The 18,963-nt window shown below is 32.7% G+C and overlaps 1 protein-coding gene across 1 annotated transcript in view; it reads left to right on the plus strand.

Moving 5' to 3' along the window:
• Nucleotides 1–18,963, plus strand: part of PHIP (pleckstrin homology domain interacting protein) — a 114,348-nt gene that overhangs the window by 30,206 nt on the left and 65,179 nt on the right. The window contains exons 4-11 of the mRNA XM_011976895.1: nucleotides 4,707–4,928; nucleotides 5,238–5,338; nucleotides 11,583–11,653; nucleotides 13,155–13,255; nucleotides 13,348–13,388; nucleotides 14,092–14,190; nucleotides 14,955–15,108; nucleotides 15,522–15,656. Of these exons, the coding sequence (XP_011832285.1) occupies nucleotides 4,707–4,928; nucleotides 5,238–5,338; nucleotides 11,583–11,653; nucleotides 13,155–13,255; nucleotides 13,348–13,388; nucleotides 14,092–14,190; nucleotides 14,955–15,108; nucleotides 15,522–15,656 (924 nt within the window). The remainder of the gene's footprint in view (nucleotides 1–4,706; nucleotides 4,929–5,237; nucleotides 5,339–11,582; nucleotides 11,654–13,154; nucleotides 13,256–13,347; nucleotides 13,389–14,091; nucleotides 14,191–14,954; nucleotides 15,109–15,521; nucleotides 15,657–18,963) is intronic.

Consider the following 18,963-nt stretch of genomic DNA (forward strand, 5'->3'; position numbering starts at 1 on the left):
AGAGGTTGCAGTGAGGCGAGATTGCACTACAGTATTCCAGCCTGGGCGACAGAGCAAGACTTCGTCTCAAAAAAAAAAAAAAAAAAAAAAAAAAACAAGAAAAATGAAACAAGTGATTTACTACTCTCTTATCTTTGTGATTAAACACTAGCTTAATAATTTGATTTTAAAATGAATTATAAAAAAGAATTTTAAATTTTGTGCCCACCCCATGGATTTCTTAAAACCTGTTCATAGTTTTTCAGATAAAAATGTACACTAAGTGGTCTCTCTTGACAATCTCGTCTGCTGTCATTGTTTTGACTACTGTGGTATAAACTGATAACACCCAGATCTCTTATCTCTAATCTAAACCTCTTCTTGTAGCTTCAGATCTATTACTCACATAGACACTAGCAGGATCTGGCTAAAATACTATAGTGACCATGTCTTGCCTGCTAACAAATTGCCTAGTGACTACCTGAGCAGGTTAAATACAAACTCTTAAACAGGCATTTAAAACTCAATTGTCATTCTTAGGTAAAACATTTCCAGCTTAATCACTTATTTTCACTTATACTTTGGACTTTTAAGTTTTCTTAATTTGCCAATTCCCAGCCCGAGCAGAAATCCCCAGCAGCATTGAGATGTTACTGAAAAGAAATGACTACTTTGTTTTCCCCTGGGTATTGGAGCTTTGCTGAAAAAAAACTATGTCAGTTGAGGTATTTCTAACATCATACTGTCTCAATTTAGCAGATCTTTAATTGTTGCTTGCAGAATTTTTCCAGCTTTCTTACTGCTTTTATTTCACTGCATTTCCAAACTTTCTTCACTTTTTTAGTTCATTCTGTTGTTCTCTCCCACTCACTTTTAATCGTCTGATTTTTTTTGTTTTGTTTTTGCTGAGGTTACATGATCTCTCGCTACTTCTTTTTCCTTCATACACCTTAGAAGAGGTGTATCTTATGTCATGGCCCCTTTTCACCGTTCACATACTGTTGTTTTTAATATCCGTAACTTGGCTTTAACATTTTATTTTTCTTTGGCTGAAAGACTATAATATCTTACTTTTGGCTTGTTGATCTTAGTGACATTTGTGGAACTAGAGGTAGGCTTATGGAAAAGAGAGTGTATCTGTTCAGATTATGTTAGACGTTTTGGTCTTTTTAAAAATAATGCTATTTATCAATTTTTAATTCATTCTTCCTCATTTACTTAAAACACATTTATAGCCTGTAATCCCAGCCCTTTGGGAGGCCAAGGTGGGTGGATTACTTGAGGTCAGGAGTTCGAGACCAGCCTGGTCACCAGGGCGAAACCCCATCTCTAGTAAAGATACAGAAATTAACTGAGTGCAGTGGTGCACATCTGTAATCCCAGCTACTCAGAAGGCTGAGGCTTGAGAACCACTTGAACCTGGGAGGTGGAGGTTACAGTGAGCCATGATCATGCCACTGTACTCCAGCCAGGGTAACAGAGTAAGACTGTCTCAAACTAAACAAAGAAGTGTATAAATAATAACATAAAACACATTTATAGTACTTTAAACATTTTTTCCCAATACATTTAATTTTTCCTCTGCAGTTCTTTTAGTCAATTATTTTTGAGTACTTGTATAGTCATCTTAAGAGAGCTTTATTGAATTTGTGCTCAGATTATCTTTTGTTTCAAATTTCCATAAAGGTGAATTAATAATCACAAGTGATGATACATAAGATAGAAATTGCTTAAGAATGCTGAGAATTCTGTTTGAAAATCTTCCAGCAGTCCTGGGGGGTGGAATTAGGGGTAGGGGCAGCAAACTTCTGTGGGTCATGGAAGAGGATAATGGAGAGAGATTTTTGTGAAAGGATGATCAAAAATTTCTCTCTGGCAATTTGATGGAAGAAAAGAAAGGTTAATTGAGATAATACACACTCAGAGGGAAGAATATGCATTTTTATTTGTTTCAGCACTTGTCTAAAAAGAGCAAATTTAATCAAGCAATACTAAATTGGTAAGATAACTAAATGATAAACCCAGTAGGAATATAGTGGGACTTCTTGTTACATTTTAATTGATGAAAGTCACTGGAGGTTAATTTTAGGTCACAGATTGCCATTGTTCCTTTTATTAAAACTGACATTTTGGTCAAAAGACTGGTGTTTTTATTTGTTAACACGAAAAATACGTGAAGCACCTTTATAGTGGAATGTAAAACACATTCAAAGATTCGTAAGAATGATATGAATTGTATCGGTATTTGAAGATAACATGATGTCATGATTTTACTTTTGTTATATAGTCTACCTACTGTAGTGTACTTAAAATTCTTTCTGTACTGAATGCAGTTGAGAACCAAATATTGCTTCAGTTTTGGGAAGATATCAAATGTAGTGAACACATTGATTCAGTTTGTGAAATTTAGAGAATTTAATTTGAATGAGTGCCCTAAAGCATTTTTTTACTCAGCAAATCCCTAATGTGTTTCCCATGTGCCAGGTGGTGGTATAGACCAGCTTTCTGGGAGTCATAGTCTGCTGCAGCTCTTCCTTCACTTCCAACAGATAATCAGTGATACGCTCCTTATCCCTTTTATTCCCCGAACAGCTGTTATAATCATGTCTTTGATTATTCTTTTTTGCTATAATAATTTGTGTTACCACTCATTCTCTCCTGACCATGCTCTTTTAACAACTTTCAACTGGTCTCCTACTTTCTAGCCTAATTCACACTGATGCCAGGATGATTTTTAGAAAACACAAATATGACGGATACTCACTTGTTTGATATCTTCAGTGACCCTCATTACACACGACTTTTCTTAGTAAGCCGTAAAAGGCCTTTCACAAATTTTTCTTACTTTTTCATCCATATGCCTTCACCTCACACTGTAAATAACCTTGCAGGCTGCTTGTAATTCTATGAACTACTCACATTGTTTCACATTTTCATGCTTTTGACCATAGTTTATAGTCGCATTATGGAATGCTCTTTTTAAAGTAATAAGAATATGAATACTGTCAGCAGCAAAGGTAGTGTTAGGAGATAAAGCTGTAACCATGTGTCAGACACTGTCTTATCTCTTCACTCTCATTTAGTTTTGTGACAATCCTATGAGGTAGTAGGCATAGATGAGAAATCTGAGGCACAAGAAGTATATGTAACATGTCCAAAGTCATACATTTGACCCTGGAGGCTGTCCCCTAAGCCGCTACATTACATTGCCTCTTCTTGCGTGAGACTATTCAAGCATCACCGCTTCTGGGTTCCTTTCCACACCGTACCTCTCCATCTTCTCAGGAAAAGTAGACCGTTTCCTTGTCTGAATCTTTGCTGATTAACAGTGGTTAAACACTTAGGACATGTAAGTGTTTATATGTCCTATATAATATATAGTACATCATTACACTTACATTCTTCTGTCTTGCTTCACAAGGACAAGAATACTGTGTCTTTATATCTCATTCTTATATCTTTAGTGATTGTCACATAATCACAAGGCAAAGGGATAAATGAATGCATGAATCACTTAATTTTAGAGGTATAGGGAACTTTAAAGACAATTCAATTTAGCCTCCTTATTTAGTAGATGAATAACTCAGTCAGAAGAACTGGTTTTATAGTTAATTGGGGGGTGTTTTAGGTAGCATTGGCTGATTTAAGTCTGATTTAAGATACAGCATTTAACATATTCTGTTGATACAGTGTTTGGAAACATTTATATGTTATATTTATTGTTAGTATGATGCAGAAAGTTGTCTGAATTATATGCCTCTGTAGGTCCTTTTGAGTTCTTTCTAATGTCAGATATGAAGGTGTTTCTTTAAGAATTAGATTGGAAGGTCGTTAAGCATTCTAACATGAACCCTTAGTAAAACTGTATCCTGTAAAATATTCAGTAATTTTGCAAGAGTGTGTGTTTTCTCTTTTAACCTTGTGTTAAAGACTAGAAAATGTGGCAAAAATTTAAGTTTTGAATCTGGGAAGTAGATATATGGTGATTAATGACGCTATTCTTTCTACTTTCTTATATATTTAAAATTTTTATAATAAAAAATAAAGTCTCAGTGTTCTGTCTCTATTTTGGCTATATAAAATCGGAATGTTCATTTGTCAATATAGGTATTCATAGGAAACTCCATATCCTTTACAATTTCTTTCTGGACTTACACTACTATGGCAGAATAAATAAGTAATTTATGTATTTTTATTGACTTCATACAGATAAGGTTAATTTTTTTTCTGATAGATGATGTCATGTTTTCAGCTGAAGATCAGTGATAGGAAACTCCTAGCTTCCTGAGAGAAAAAGCCCCAAACAAGCTTACTTTTAGTTTTGTATTACAAAACAAAATAGATAATATTAGTCACCATTGTATCTTGCATTTGTTTTGCAACTATAATTTTTTTTTTTTTACTTCAGAATTTCAAATTCTTTTACAGAAATCCACATTGAGGGTACTTTGATAGTAGATAGATAGGGAACCAAAGGTAAATATTAATTATCGTCAGTATTCCACTTCTCTTATTTGCTGGTGAGTACACAAGTGCTCTTTTTCAGTGATTTAATTTAATAAAGAGCTTTGTGTAGAGGAAGATTCCTAACACAAATATTTAACACTTTTTGGTATTTAAAAATATACTTGTTCAGAAGTGGATATAACAGATATGATTTATTAGTGTTAAGATTTTGAATTAAAATGTATAGGGTTAATTCTATTAATATCCGTTCTTACTTTAAGGGTTCTGATGACTGTCTTGTGAAAATATGGGCAACAGATGATGGGAGGTTATTAGCTACCTTAAGAGGACATGCTGCTGAAATATCAGACATGGCTGTAAACTATGAGAATACCATGATAGCAGCTGGAAGTTGTGATAAAATGATCCGAGTCTGGTGTCTTCGAACCTGTGCACCTTTGGCTGTTCTTCAGGGCCATAGTGCATCTATTACATCACTACAGGTAATTGTCTTAATCCCTATACATTTTTTTTGTTGTTGTTATAATGTAAAGTAAATTTAATGAAGTCGCTTTTGGTTATTAAATTTTAAGAAGTTACTTTTATAATCACTTTTATAATCCAGTATATAAGGCCAACTAAAATGAAGACTGCTTTCTTTATAAATATATGTACTTTAAATAACATAACCTTGGTAAATTCTTGCCATTTTCTAACTGTTACTGTTAGTTGCTATTTGAATGGCAAAAAGTAGATTTTATTTGGACTATGTCACTCTTGTAAAGATATTTTTTCTGTGATTGTCTTTTCAGTTCTCACCATTGTGCAGTGGCTCAAAGAGATATCTATCTTCTACTGGGGCAGATGGCACTATTTGTTTTTGGCTCTGGGATGCTGGAACCCTTAAAATAAAGTCAGTTTCTATTTTATTTCATAGAATAAATATGTTTAATTTAATGAGTGGAATTGCGAAAGTATGAAGTAGTCGACAATGGGAATACATTTACTTTTTCTCCTTGAGTAAATAACAGAAATCCTCTTTTGGCTGTTTACTAACTTGTTTTGTTTTTATACCTCCCTCTTTTTCTATGTTTCAAATAAAGTTTTCTCATGTTCACTTATTTTTCTCTTTATCCTAATCATAGCTCTTTCCTTCAGAATTTACCTATTTCATTACCACTCCTTTCTATGTGCTGCATATTTTAATAGCTGCTTTTGATGCTGAGAACATAATCTTAAGAATTGCTAATGCTGTTCTTTAAAATAATTTTAATAATTGATGTTACTGAATCTATAAACTTGAGATTTTATTTTAGATCTAGGAAAACAAAGGGAGACAGAATCATTGAGGTTTCACTAAACTGCATCAAGGTAGATAGATGTATTCCCCTCCCTCCCCATAATAGCATTTTGCATTTGTGCAGTCTCCCATGTTAATACTTTGGTTTATCAAAACAAGTTGGTTGGATAGTATTATCTTTTGATTAAGGGCACTGAAAAGGTTGAAAGACTTTCCCATAGTTAAAACAATGCTTAAAAATTGGCAAGGCCAGGACTAGAGCACTTTTCTGCCCTTTGATACTTTCTATACCATATCTTTTGTTTATTTGTTTGTTTATTTGTTTATTTTTGAGGTGGAGTCTCACTCTGTGTCTTAGCCCACTGCAAGCTCCGCCTCCCGGGTTCACACCATTCTCCTGCCTTAGCCTCCCAAGTAGGTGGGACTACAGGCACCCGCCACCACGCCCGGCTAAGTTTTTTGTATTTTTAGTAGAGATGGGGTTTCATGAGCCACTGTGCCTGGCCTCTATAACATATCTTTTAAGTGGATGTAGTGGGGAGAGGAAATAGTGTATTTGCTCCATGGGTAGTCTTTGAACAAGGAAGTAGTGTATTCAGTTGATTTCACAGTGTTGAAATGGCCATTTCTGCCACTCGAGGTAGAAAGTCATTCAGATTAGAAAGTATATCTCAATAATTATCTCTGACTTCTATGTATAAATTGCCAACCCAAGTTATTTAATAAAATATGCATGCCTTTATTATTTTAAAAACAGTAGCGTTTAGATGATTGTAATGCAATGCCTGCTTCTTTAATTTCATGTGTATGAACATTCTTGTAGAGTGGTTTTTATGGCAGCTTGGGGGCCATGGTAGCTCGAGTAACATCATAAAACTACTTCGTTTGAAAAAAGATTGTGATTTAAAACATGGTTCTTTGGACAAAGCAAGTTGACTTCACTTCAGTTGCATCCCTCGTATTTAAAGTCTTTATCGATAGATAAAAGTTGAAATATTTTACTGATGTATATGGACAATAGCAATAGTTAATTGTTAATTGTTGTTTTCTTGTATATATTTTTAACCTCCTTGTGGACCTGATTGGGATACCTTTCTCTCTTTCTATCTTACTGTTTTAGAGAAGAAAAAGTGATTAGCAATGTTCAAATTGGGATAGGAACAGAAAATGTTTTACAGAATTAAGCTCACACCTTATTTATGCTTCTTGAGGATTATATTGCTAAGTACAATAACATTTCATGTTTCTGGATGCTTGAGAAGTGAGCTTTTCCATATAAGTGATTTTTTTCAGAACCTTTATGTAGAATCACATATAAACCACTACCCTAATACAGTATTTTTTCTCCATGAATGTTTTTATATAGATACAATTAGGAAAATATATATAATTTTGTTTTTTTCTTAATATTTTACCATAGATATTTATATTTATTTTAATAGCTTCCATTGTGTTCCACAGAACTGTTGTATACAGCTTAGCAATTTTTTTTAATTTTTGGACTTTAAAGTTTTTTCTGGTTATTTATAAGTAATATTCTTTCCTATTTGGTATTAAAATTGTCCCTTAAAATTTTTAAATTCAGAGTTCAGGCGTAAGAATGAGTAATGTGGCTGGGCACAGTGGCTCATACCTGTAATTCCAGGACTTTGGGAGGTCAAGGAAGGAGGATCACTTGAGTTCAGAACTTTGAGACCAGCCTAAGTAATAGAGCAAGATCTTGTCTCTACAAAAATTCAAACAAACAAACAAACAACAGCAACAACAAACACCAGACATGGTCCACACTTACAGTCCCAGCTACTCAGGGGACTGAGGTGAGAGGCTCGCTTGAGCCCAGAAGTTGGAGGCTGAAATGAGCTGTGATCACACCACTATACTGTAGCCTTGGCGACAGGGCCAAGATCCTGTCTCATTAAAAATATAAAAATAAGAACAATCCATTGCTCTTTAGATATAAGCCTTGAAACACCTATTCTCTTTATGTATTTACACATAGTTGAAAACTGCCAAAAATTTGACAGGATATAGATTTCTACTGTGTTTATGTCACATAGGATTTAATTAATAAAGGCAAAAACTGTATTTAGCTATAATGCTTTTGTATAATCTGCTGGGGGAAATGACTTTAGAAACCCAGCATCTGCATTAGTTGAATGAATCAGTTCAACTTTGGGAACTCAAGTATCTTTTTACATTCACTTGTATGTGTATATTACCAACTCTCCAGTAAAGATGCTGTTTCTTAAATGGGTAGTCGAAGTGGCTAATTGAACCATAAGCTAGCCCCAGAGGTCTCTGGGTAGGAGGAAGCTGTCCAAGTATATTTAGACTTAGGTGTAAAGAGACTAGGAATCCTAAAATAGGCGTATAATATGATAATTACAAATTTTTATTGGTGATTATTAGGCACTTAGTCTGCCAAGCTAGTACTAAGCATTTCATATTTGTTATCTCAATCCCTATAAATAACCCTTTGAGAAAGGTACAGTTATTATCTCTGGGGCGGATAAGGGAAAAAACTGGGGCACAGCAGGTTACATTGTTAGCAGGTGGTACTGGAGCCAGGATTTAAATACTACTAGAGGTATAATATGAGAAACCCCTTTTAACCACTGTACCAAACTAAATGGCAGTTAGTCATTGAAGGATTGGCTAGAACTTGTTGAACCTAATAAAAATACTAATATTTATTGAGCATATTGGACACTGTACTAAGCACTTTACGTGAATCGCACTTATTTAATTCTCCCAGCAACTCTGAGATAGGTTCTGTTAATTACCCCTGTTTTACAGATGAGGAGACTGAGGTACAGAAATGATAACTTGGCCTAAGGTCACACACTTGATAAGTGATAGACCTAGAAACTGAACTCGGCCCAAGGCCCTTTTAAAAAATGTTTCCTCAAATAATGCATCTAAAAACAAATTATGGGTACCCACTTGTTTTTTCTCTTTAAAAATATTAAATCTTTATTTTTCAATTTTAGTTTTTGTGGGTACATAGGTGTATATATTTATGGGGTACATGAGATCTTTTGATACAGACATGCAATACATAATAATCACATGGTGTTAAAGAGGGTATCCATCCCTTCAAGCATTTATCCTTTGTTTTACAGACTATCCAATTATACTCCTTTAGTCATTTAAAAATGTATAACTATTGTTGATTACAGTCACCTGCTGTGCTATCAAATACTAGGCCTTATTCATTCATTCTATTAGTTTTGTACTCATTAACCATCCCCACCTCCCTCCTCTTCCTCCCACTACCTTTCCCAGCCTATAATAGCCATCCTGTACTATCTCATGAATTCAACTGTTTTGATTTGTAGATCCCAAAAATAAGTGAGAACATGTGATGTTTGTCTTTCTGTGCCTGTCTTATTTCACTTAGCATAATAACCTTCAGTTCCATCTGTGTTGTTACAAATGACAGAATTTCATTCTTTTTTATGGCTGAATAGTACCCCATTGTGTATAAGTACCACATTTTCTTTATCCATTCATCTGTTGTTGGACCGTGTGGTTGCTTCCAAATCTTTGCTCTTGTGGCTGGGAGTGTTGGCTCATGCCTGTAATCCCAGCACTTTGGGAGGCCAAGGTGGGCAGATGACCTGAGGTCAGGAGTTTGAGACCAGCCTGGCCAACATGTTAAAACTCCTGTCTCTACTGAAAATATAAGAATTAGCCGGGCATGGTGGTGCATACCTGTAATCCCAGCTACTTGGGAGGCTGAGGCATGAGAATCACTTGAACCTGGGAGGCAGAGGTTGTAGTGAGTTGAGATAGTGTCACTGCACTTCGTCCTGGGTGACAGAATGAGACTCTGTCTCCAATAACAAACAAAGTAACTTGTAGTGCTTTATTAAATTTATTGGTTAATCAAAATAATTCACCAGTGTGTAAAGAGAAGTGTCTAAAAAAAGTATCTAAAAATAAGTAACATTAACAATGACAAAGACTCAAATGGTGGTCCATCAGGTTCCAAAGCGTCTATATGTGCATATTTTCCATTAAACGAACCTTACTGATTTGCTTTAAACCTAAACAAGTAAACAAATTAAACACATAATTACTTACATTGTCACACTAATTTAATATTTTAAAATATTTCATTGCTGTTGTCATTTGGCTGTAATTTAACTTAAAAAATTTTAAGTTGAGGCAGGAGAATCATTTGAACCCGGGAGGCAGAGGTTGCAATGAGCTGAGATTGCGCCACTGCACTCCAGCCTGAGCCACAGAGTGAGACTCTACCTAACAAAACAAAAAAAACACAAATCTTCTCTATTGTGAACAGTGTTACAGCAAACATGGGAGTGCAGATATCTCTTCGATATACTGATTTCCTTTCTAAAATAAAAATCTTTTAAAAAATGGTAATCTCTAAGACTATTTACATATTTTTGTAATGAGTTTCAGGTAAATGCTTGCTTGGAGCTTATGTGAGCAGATGTACCAAAAATTAGCAAAAATCTAGAGCTACAATCCTTAAGATAGTAATGAAAGCAATGTATTTAGTTGCCTTCATAATTCAGATTAATTTACTTAAATTACAATTAGTTTTGCTCTGAATAAACGTTTAGGTTTTAAGAATGTTCTAATATCTGTCTCTCTAAATGATATTTGTTTTGCTCAGCTGTTAGAGCCTGTGAATATTAATAGAATTTGTTGTAAATACTAATGTAAAACTATTTACAAACTTTTTAAACTCTTAACATTTTGTTGCATTCTGTGTCAGTAAAAAAAGGTAATTCTCATTGCTCAGAATATATATTAGATTGGTACAAAAATAATTGCAGTTTTTGCCATTATTTTCATGGTAAAAAACTTTTTTAAACATGGCAAAAATTGCAGTTATTTTTGCACCAACCTGTAGCTCAGAAATGTTTCATGTATATACTTTTTTCCAGTAAATGATCACAAAACTAAAACTGCTAAATTTGTTATAGATTCTGAAAGTTATATAGGCTTAAGGCTCTAATTATTTTTGCGTTTCCTCAAATAGTGTAGAAGAACTATGCCAAAATGAACAGTAAGTAGGGCTTCAAATATAATCAGTATATTGGAACATTACATACACATTGTTAAATGTATTAGAGCTGGTAGTATGATAAAAATCTTCATTTTCTCTAATTGGTTGGCTGTAGCATTAAACATTTAATATCAGTAGTACTGATATAAAATATAATCTGTAATACAGTTATATAATTTATATAAATACAGTTGAGTGTAACTTATTTTCTGTAGACTGCTATTTTGAATGAGTATTCATTATAGTTGATGTAAGAGTCACATTATCTTCAGATTTTCACTAGGATAAATGTAATATTCCTACTTTTTGGGGTCCTAAAGGACATGTTTTATCACATTAGTAGGTCAAAGAAGGGAGAAGTTTAATTAAAAATGTAAAATACTGAAAAAGTTTAGTTATTGATGAGATACATAAGGCACAGACAGCACCTATTTTGCTACTGTATTCATGTTTGCAAATAGCTTTATTCCTTACATGTTTGTACGTTGCTATTCTGTATGAAAAACTGAGAACATGTTAAATTTGATTAGAAGTAAGTATAACTAGTAACTGCATGTCTGGTATGACAGTGACTTTGGGATTGTTCCATGTAGGTATTGTTGTATAATCAGGAGGTCCTACAAAATCTGTATCTCGAATTTCTACAAGATCTGCTGATTTATGACACCTAATTATTTCTAAGTTGTTTTTAGGAAGGGAGCCATGTCTTGCTTCTTACTTAATTTTGCCCTTCTGGGATTATTTTTTGAAACAGATCATTTCTGGTGCTACTGGTTCCTTTAGGATTTTTTTAATTGTTTATTTTTTGTATTACAGCCCAAGACCTGCAAAATTTACAGAGCGCCCTCGGCCTGGAGTTCAAATGATCTGTTCTTCTTTTAGTGCTGGTAAGTTTCCCCCATTCTAATTTTCCACTTAAAGTTGTTCATTTAGAAACCTTCTAGTGGAGCGCATAGTATTTAGGAAAATATTTACTGTTGTATTATAAATCATGTTCTTATACATATGCCAGAGCTAGTGAGTAACCAAGAATCATATAAACTAGCTTAGAAGTATTTCAGTTATGTAAGAGTTTAGTTTATAGAATCACATGACTAATGTTTTTCTTTAAGAAGACTATAATGTTCTAGTAGGAGATAATAGTTTCAAAATCGACCCTGTTAAAGAATGAATGTTTAAATACTTGTTTCATTGTAAGAACAGTATTTTAAATCAGGTTTATGTTTTCATGGATTTTGAAGGTATTCTATAGTTAAGTAAAATACATTTGATTCATATTTGTACATCTTTATCAGTTCATTCGCTGCATATTGTTCTTATTTGCACTTTAAAAAATGATTGTATAGCAGTGCTAAGATTCCAATTCAGATTTGTGTTTATGCAGCAGCATTTTGAATGGATGTTAGGGTGTTTTTAAACAAGTTATTAAAAAAAACCTGGTTATTTGTAGTAAATTGACAAGAAAATTAAATGAAACATGAGTAGATCCAAATTGTGTCTAATACCTGTTCCTCCTACCTTTATTTTCAGTTTTACTTTTTCTGCTTATTTTGTAATTGTGGATAGGAGTATTACCTGAGATAAGGGATAGCAAACTGGTGAAGTGAGTCTGTTTTTGCCATACTAATATCCCAAACATGTTCATTTTCTAATTTCTAGATGTCCAGTGCCACTGCCATGGATTCAGTGTTCCGTGTAGTAATCACACAAATATAGGCATCATACATGCATCCAGAATACTCTGAATTTTTACTCCTTTTTCAAAGACAATTTGATGTTTTTAAGAAGTTAGTGGGTAGATCATTTAGCAAAAGTACTTAAATATTTTATTATATACAAGTATTATTTTCAATACTGTGGAAGAGTATTACTCTTCAGTACAGTGCACATACAAGTAACTGTAATGCAAGATAGAATGAATATGCTGCAAAACAAAGTCCTAGGGGAATTCTAAAGAGACCAGCCTCCTTTGATTGCAAACTTTGTAAAGAAAAGTTACTGAGGCAGTTGACCTTAAAAGTTTGGTAAGATTTTGACACATGGGAAATAAGACAAGAGAAAAATTTCAGCGGAATTGCAAGAGAAATATTTTCTAGTGAAGATGACAGATAATTTTAACATGGTATGGTTATAAAATCACTTAGTGAAATTATTTTTTGAGCAAAGCTTCTGGAAATATTGAAAAATTCATTCTAGTCAAAGATATATTCATAAACTTCTTTCTTAAATTCCAGTTAGATGCGTTATATATTTAGGATAAATGTGAATGGTTTTGGAGTAAAATATTAATTCAGTATATATTGTAACTTTGCTTACATTTTATTTTCTAATTTTCAGAGATTTTGAAGTTATGTTTTACTTCTAAATAATTGCTGTTATTCTTCATAGGTGGAATGTTTCTGGCGACGGGAAGCACAGATCATATTATTCGGGTTTATTTTTTTGGATCAGGTCAGCCAGAGAAAATATCAGAATTGGAGTTTCATACTGTAAGTATTGGTGAAAAGAATTAGATGAGTATAATTTATGTGAGTCTAAGAGTTTATATTCAGCACCCACTTTTTTATTTGTTTATATATAGGACAAAGTTGACAGTATCCAGTTTTCCAACACTAGTAACAGGTAAAATATTTGTCTAATTTAATTCTAATTTTAAAATTATGAAATAAAGACAATTTTAGTCATCAGATTTTATTTGAAGTTGTATAGGAAATGATCACCTACCTAAAATAAAGATCTTGACCAGTTATACTTAAAAGTGAATAAAGCCTTCACGTGCATAGGCACATGTCTTTATCTTATTTGTAATAATGTTAGTATCCTTGGACACTTTAGTAATAACTGCTTTTTAAATTACCCTGTATATTCCATATATGTTTCAAAATGTAGAGAAGCTTTTGGTATAGATTGAAAATATGTCACAGTATAATATTTGAGGCAGACCTGTTTATTGATGATGTATAAATATTCCCATGTTCTTGTTATAAAAGGAAATAAAGCTGCTTCTAATACCTTGAGTAGAATAAGTCAGATTCTTTAATATTGAGAAGAAAATCGTTGTTTTTTCCTTGGAAAATGTTGATTTTATTTCTAGGGTAGTACATAGACCTTGAATCACTTTGGCAAATGTTATTTTTGTGACCTAGCCATGAAAATTGGAACATTTGCATATAAAATTCTAAAAAGCCCATTAAGTTTCAGAAGTTACTAGAATGCTGCATAAGTAAAGATGAATGCTGTCTTTTTAAATGAGATCTCAGGAAAAAGTGCATTTTGGTAAAGCATGTATGATTTCTCTTTGGGGGATTGATTCCTTTTAATATAGGTTTGTAAGTGGGAGCCGTGATGGGACAGCACGTATTTGGCAATTTAAACGAAGAGAATGGAAGAGCATTTTGTTGGATATGGCTACTCGTCCAGCAGGGTAAGAGGTCAAATTTTAAATATTCTGTAGATATTGATTATTTAAAGTATATTATAGTGCAGGTTGGTGACTCTCAGCCTATAAAATTGTATGTCATGTTAAAATTACTACTTTTCTGCAATAACTAGAGGTACAATTGGAGATGAGCAGTGTAGATTTTTATGAAATGATTCATTGGCATATTTGAGGACATTTACTGAATTAATTTTTTTAAGGGGATGATAAAAGTACTGTAATAATAGTTTTAACTCTTAATATTTTTTTCAGAAACCAGAACATATATGTTTCATTTGTCACAGAGGGACAATATTTTATGTCCAATGGTTTCTTCAGCCAAGATAAATTATACTGCGTGTTGTAACTGTTATTTTGCTTTTAATGTTTTTCTCCACTTGTATTTGTGTGTAGTCATCTCAGATGGATGGGAAAGCAGAACAGTCAGCAGGGGATGACAGCAACAGTAAAAGGTGGAGAGTGAGCAGCATGGCACAGAATTCCTGGATCTAGATAGTGTTATAGCAGTGATATTTATGCAAGATCATCTGTTACTAATGGCTTCGAAGTGCTAGAATTCTGGAAATCATGGATTTCCTGACTTGGTGCAGGGATTTTTACCCTCATTCCATGTTGATTCAAACTTCTCAGTTACTGTTAAGTGACAGTTATTATGTTAGTGAATATAAATACAAATTATAGATTATATGTTTTGGTTTTTGTTGTGTCAGTATTTTAATAGTCAGTGTAAAATACTTCCTCGCTTTCAGCCAAAACCTTCAAGGAATAGAAGATAAAATCACAAAAATGAAGGTTACTATGGTAGCTTGGGATCGACATGACAATACAGTTATAACTGCAGTTAATAACATGACTCTGAAAGTTTGGAATTCTTACACTGGTCAACTAATTCATGTCCTGATGGTGAGAAAAAATTCTAATCTTTATTTGATATAACTGAAGCTGACTACAGAATGAAACATTCTCATTGAGGAATAAAGTCTTTTATGTTAACTAAAATCTCTTGCTTGCTGGGGTAACTGCTTTGTGAGTGACTGAATAATTTTAATAATGCAGTTAAACAGGTTTGGCTTGGAAATATATAGTAGATATTTGCTGTTTTTTTTAAATATGAAAAGATCCATCCACCAAGCCCTGGACAATGATATTAGCTCAGTTTCATTATTATTTATATATGACAAATTTGAATAGTTTTGCCAATTTAATATTTCTTAAAACTCCATTTCTAGAAATAGTGCCATATTGGTATTTCATTATGTTTGTTTTTCTTTCTTTTTTAATATCTGTGATTCCTTGACACTTCAAAAATATTCCAGGGTCATGAAGATGAGGTATTTGTTCTTGAACCACACCCGTTCGATCCTAGAGTTCTCTTTTCTGCTGGTCATGATGGGAATGTGATAGTGTGGGATCTGGCAAGAGGAGTCAAAATACGATCTTATTTCAATATGGTAATTATCATTCTCTTCATTTTATACCTGCTAAAGATTTGGAAACTTTCTGACAAAGGTACTCTGCATATCACAAAGGAAATCCATTTAAAAATTGGTTCATTATTTTGACTTTAAATTCCCATCAATAAAGAATGATTTATTTCACACCTTTATTGACATGCTGAATTTAAAAGAAAATTAATTGTGCATATTACAGTGCCTGTATATTGTGATAACTGATACAGTTTTAGCAGTGAAACTTTGGAAATTCACAAGTATAAAGATACAATATAGAGAAGAAAAAATATTTGGAAAACCATATGAAGAAATTATAAATAAATACATTGTATTATTGTACTTCTTTAATAGTGTTCTAGCACAATAGAATTTGACTCAAGTACACTGATTTTAAAATTAAAGCCAAAGAATCAGGCATTTCTTGCTTTTAATCAAGTGGTAGTATTTTAAATATTTGAGTTTATACCCCTTTCTCTCCACATTTTGTTTCTTAGATTTTAACATAATTTGCTGAGTATTTGAATTACAGTGTTTTAATATGTCGCATACAACTTACTGAGCAGTGTTTCCACTTACTGTATGAAGTATAAAGGTCTCCTCAACTGCTGTAGTTTGTGTAGTCGTATTTTTTTATGTCTACTTTCTGTATATTAGAGATACCTTTCAACAAAGAACAGAAGAAAAAAAACTCTTTCCACTATTTCAGCATGTTTAAATTTTTTAAAAAAACCAATTATAGAAACTTTTAGTAATGAACCATAAAACAATACAATTAGTACATGTGGTCAGAATTATTTTGCGAAATAAATTATTTTACAAAACAGTTATTTGTGAAATATGGTTTGTGAAAAAACTGGATGTGATGCTATGCTTGATTGAGAATCAGAGTAAAGTTATTTCTATGTCGTGAGTAAGCAGATATAATAGCAGATTTTTTAGTGAGGGAAATAACTTTAGCTATTTTTAAGGCTGTGCCTTAGTGTACGTTAGGTAAGAAATAAGGTTTGTTAAACCCTCTATTTCTGGGAAACAGTGTTAATTATTTGGTGTGCATTTGTTAGTGATTGATGGATTTCCTTTGTGATTGTATTGAGATTTTTTTTAAAAACCACCGGTAAATATGCTACTAAAAAATATTTTCTTCTTTTCTATTCTTGTGTTTCTAATTTGCTCCTTTTTGGAATATCTGTTGAATAAGGAAATTAGTCATTTCTCAATTTGTCTTTATAGCTTAAAAAAAATAATATGTGGGCTATGCATATACTAGTGGCTTCATTTTAGTAGTTTTGCATTTCCAAAGGGCATTATTGTATTGGTAGACTGTTTGGAGGGAAACTTTTCTCTCATAATTGAATACTGCTTTAACTTTTCAGTTATAAAGGTGAATTTTCCCTTATCAGGTAAGTTGGTCACACTAATATTCTACCTTTTCAGTAGATATAAAAACTGCAGTACCTTGAGAGTTAAGTGATTTGCCCTTAGACCATTAAAAATTAGTAATGTAACCAACCAGGAGTAGAAGTCAACCGTAATATATTGATATTTTTGAAAATTAGCTGAGGGATTGGTTACATTACTGCCTTAGAAATTGTTTATTGGTAAATAAGAGTATTAGATGAGGATAATTTTCTGGTTCTTTTTATGGATAAGAGGTAGGAAAACCTCTAAAGAGGGCAGAAGAAACAAATATATGTAATAAGTTGAATTGGATAGTATTCATAGAATTGCAGAGAGTGAGCAAAACATAAACCAAAAGTCTAAAAAATATATCCTGCATTTGAAAAAACCGAAAGTGAGCCACTGTTAATCTCATTAAAATAAAGATACTACCTTTAATTTTTTGTATGATGTTTAATGGTTTCCAAAATGCTCCCACGTATTTTACCTCCTTTGGGTCCCATGAAAACCTTGTAAGATGGTCAAGATAGATTTTATTACTCTTGGTCTTAGGAATGGAGAAACTGTACATTATAGAGATGAAGTGCTTTGCCCAAATTTACTGAGTTCACACAGCTATTATGTGGACCGTTGGAGCATAAACCCATGATTCTGGCTGTACTCAAATCTAGTCATGTTTGGCTTTTTGAGCTTTTGTCAATGTTATTGCATAGCTAACTTTTAACTATACTCAGCTAGTAATATGTCCATGAAGAAATGTTTTCATAATGGTAATAAATCTGAGTGGATCTTTTGACATCTTACTCTTTAACTTGATTTTTTTCCTGTCTGTCTTTTATGAGTTATCTAATTGCCCTAATTCTTTTTGCTCTTCACTCTTTTGTTCTTTTCATTGCTTGTTTTATTTATGGACAAATGGAAGATAAAGCATCCAGCATTGCTATTAAGAAAATAAAAAAACAATTCGAGGGAGGGCCTGTGTTCTCACTGCTTGCTATCATGAATGTTGAGTTTTGGCTATAATTATAGCTGTTTGGCTCTATGTAGCTAATCAATAAGTTTTTCAGTTACTAAGATACCATGATACTTGATTGCATACAAATTTAATCCCTGATGTTAAGTTGTAGTAGTAATCACAAGTTCAGTTTAGTAAATGTTTTTTGAGCACCATGTGAAGGGTCTAGTCATACATAGTGCTTTGGTCTATTAGAGGATGAATAATTCTGGTGGAATACTCCTTTTTTTGACTAGAAATGGTGAAAGTTATGTGAAGTATTGTTAAGATCAATTAATATTTCATGTGACCGTTAAAACTGAAGTTTATAAAACAGATAAGTAAACTCACCATTCCACCTATAGCTGGAAAATAAGGAATGTAGACTATACCTTTAGAATAACAGTTTTATGTATACATTTCTTAAATACTGGTTTTTATCAAGTACATTTTAAGAATACTTTAATATTTCTCCTGCTTTTTGAATAATAATTGAATTTTTCATTGGAAATTTATAGTATCTTTGCAAAAGATAATGGAAATCATGTAACATATAATTTAGTATTTTGTATTCATCAGCATTTTACCGCATTTTTTTGTGCAATTATGGAAATGTAAATTCTTTTTTTGAAATTTTAGAAATAGCCAAAAATCCTGTAATGTTAAAAAACCTTTCAAGTGAAAAGGTGAACTTTCAAATGCCTGATACATAGTAATTAAATTTAATAATTTTTAAATATTATAAGATTATAAAACATTAACATTTAATATTGCACTGATCGTCATCATTCTAATAAATACTCTGTTTTTTTCTGTTTCAAGCCATGCCTTATACTTTTAAAAATTTCTTGTGTTTTCTTTTGGGACCATCTAAATTTTTCAGCAAATTAAAGAGTTTGAGATTGGGAATTTAGA

This window comes from Mandrillus leucophaeus, unplaced genomic scaffold (genome assembly GCF_000951045.1).
Source record: "Mandrillus leucophaeus isolate KB7577 unplaced genomic scaffold, Mleu.le_1.0 Scaffold1702, whole genome shotgun sequence".
Classification (NCBI taxonomy): Eukaryota; Metazoa; Chordata; class Mammalia; order Primates; family Cercopithecidae; genus Mandrillus; species Mandrillus leucophaeus.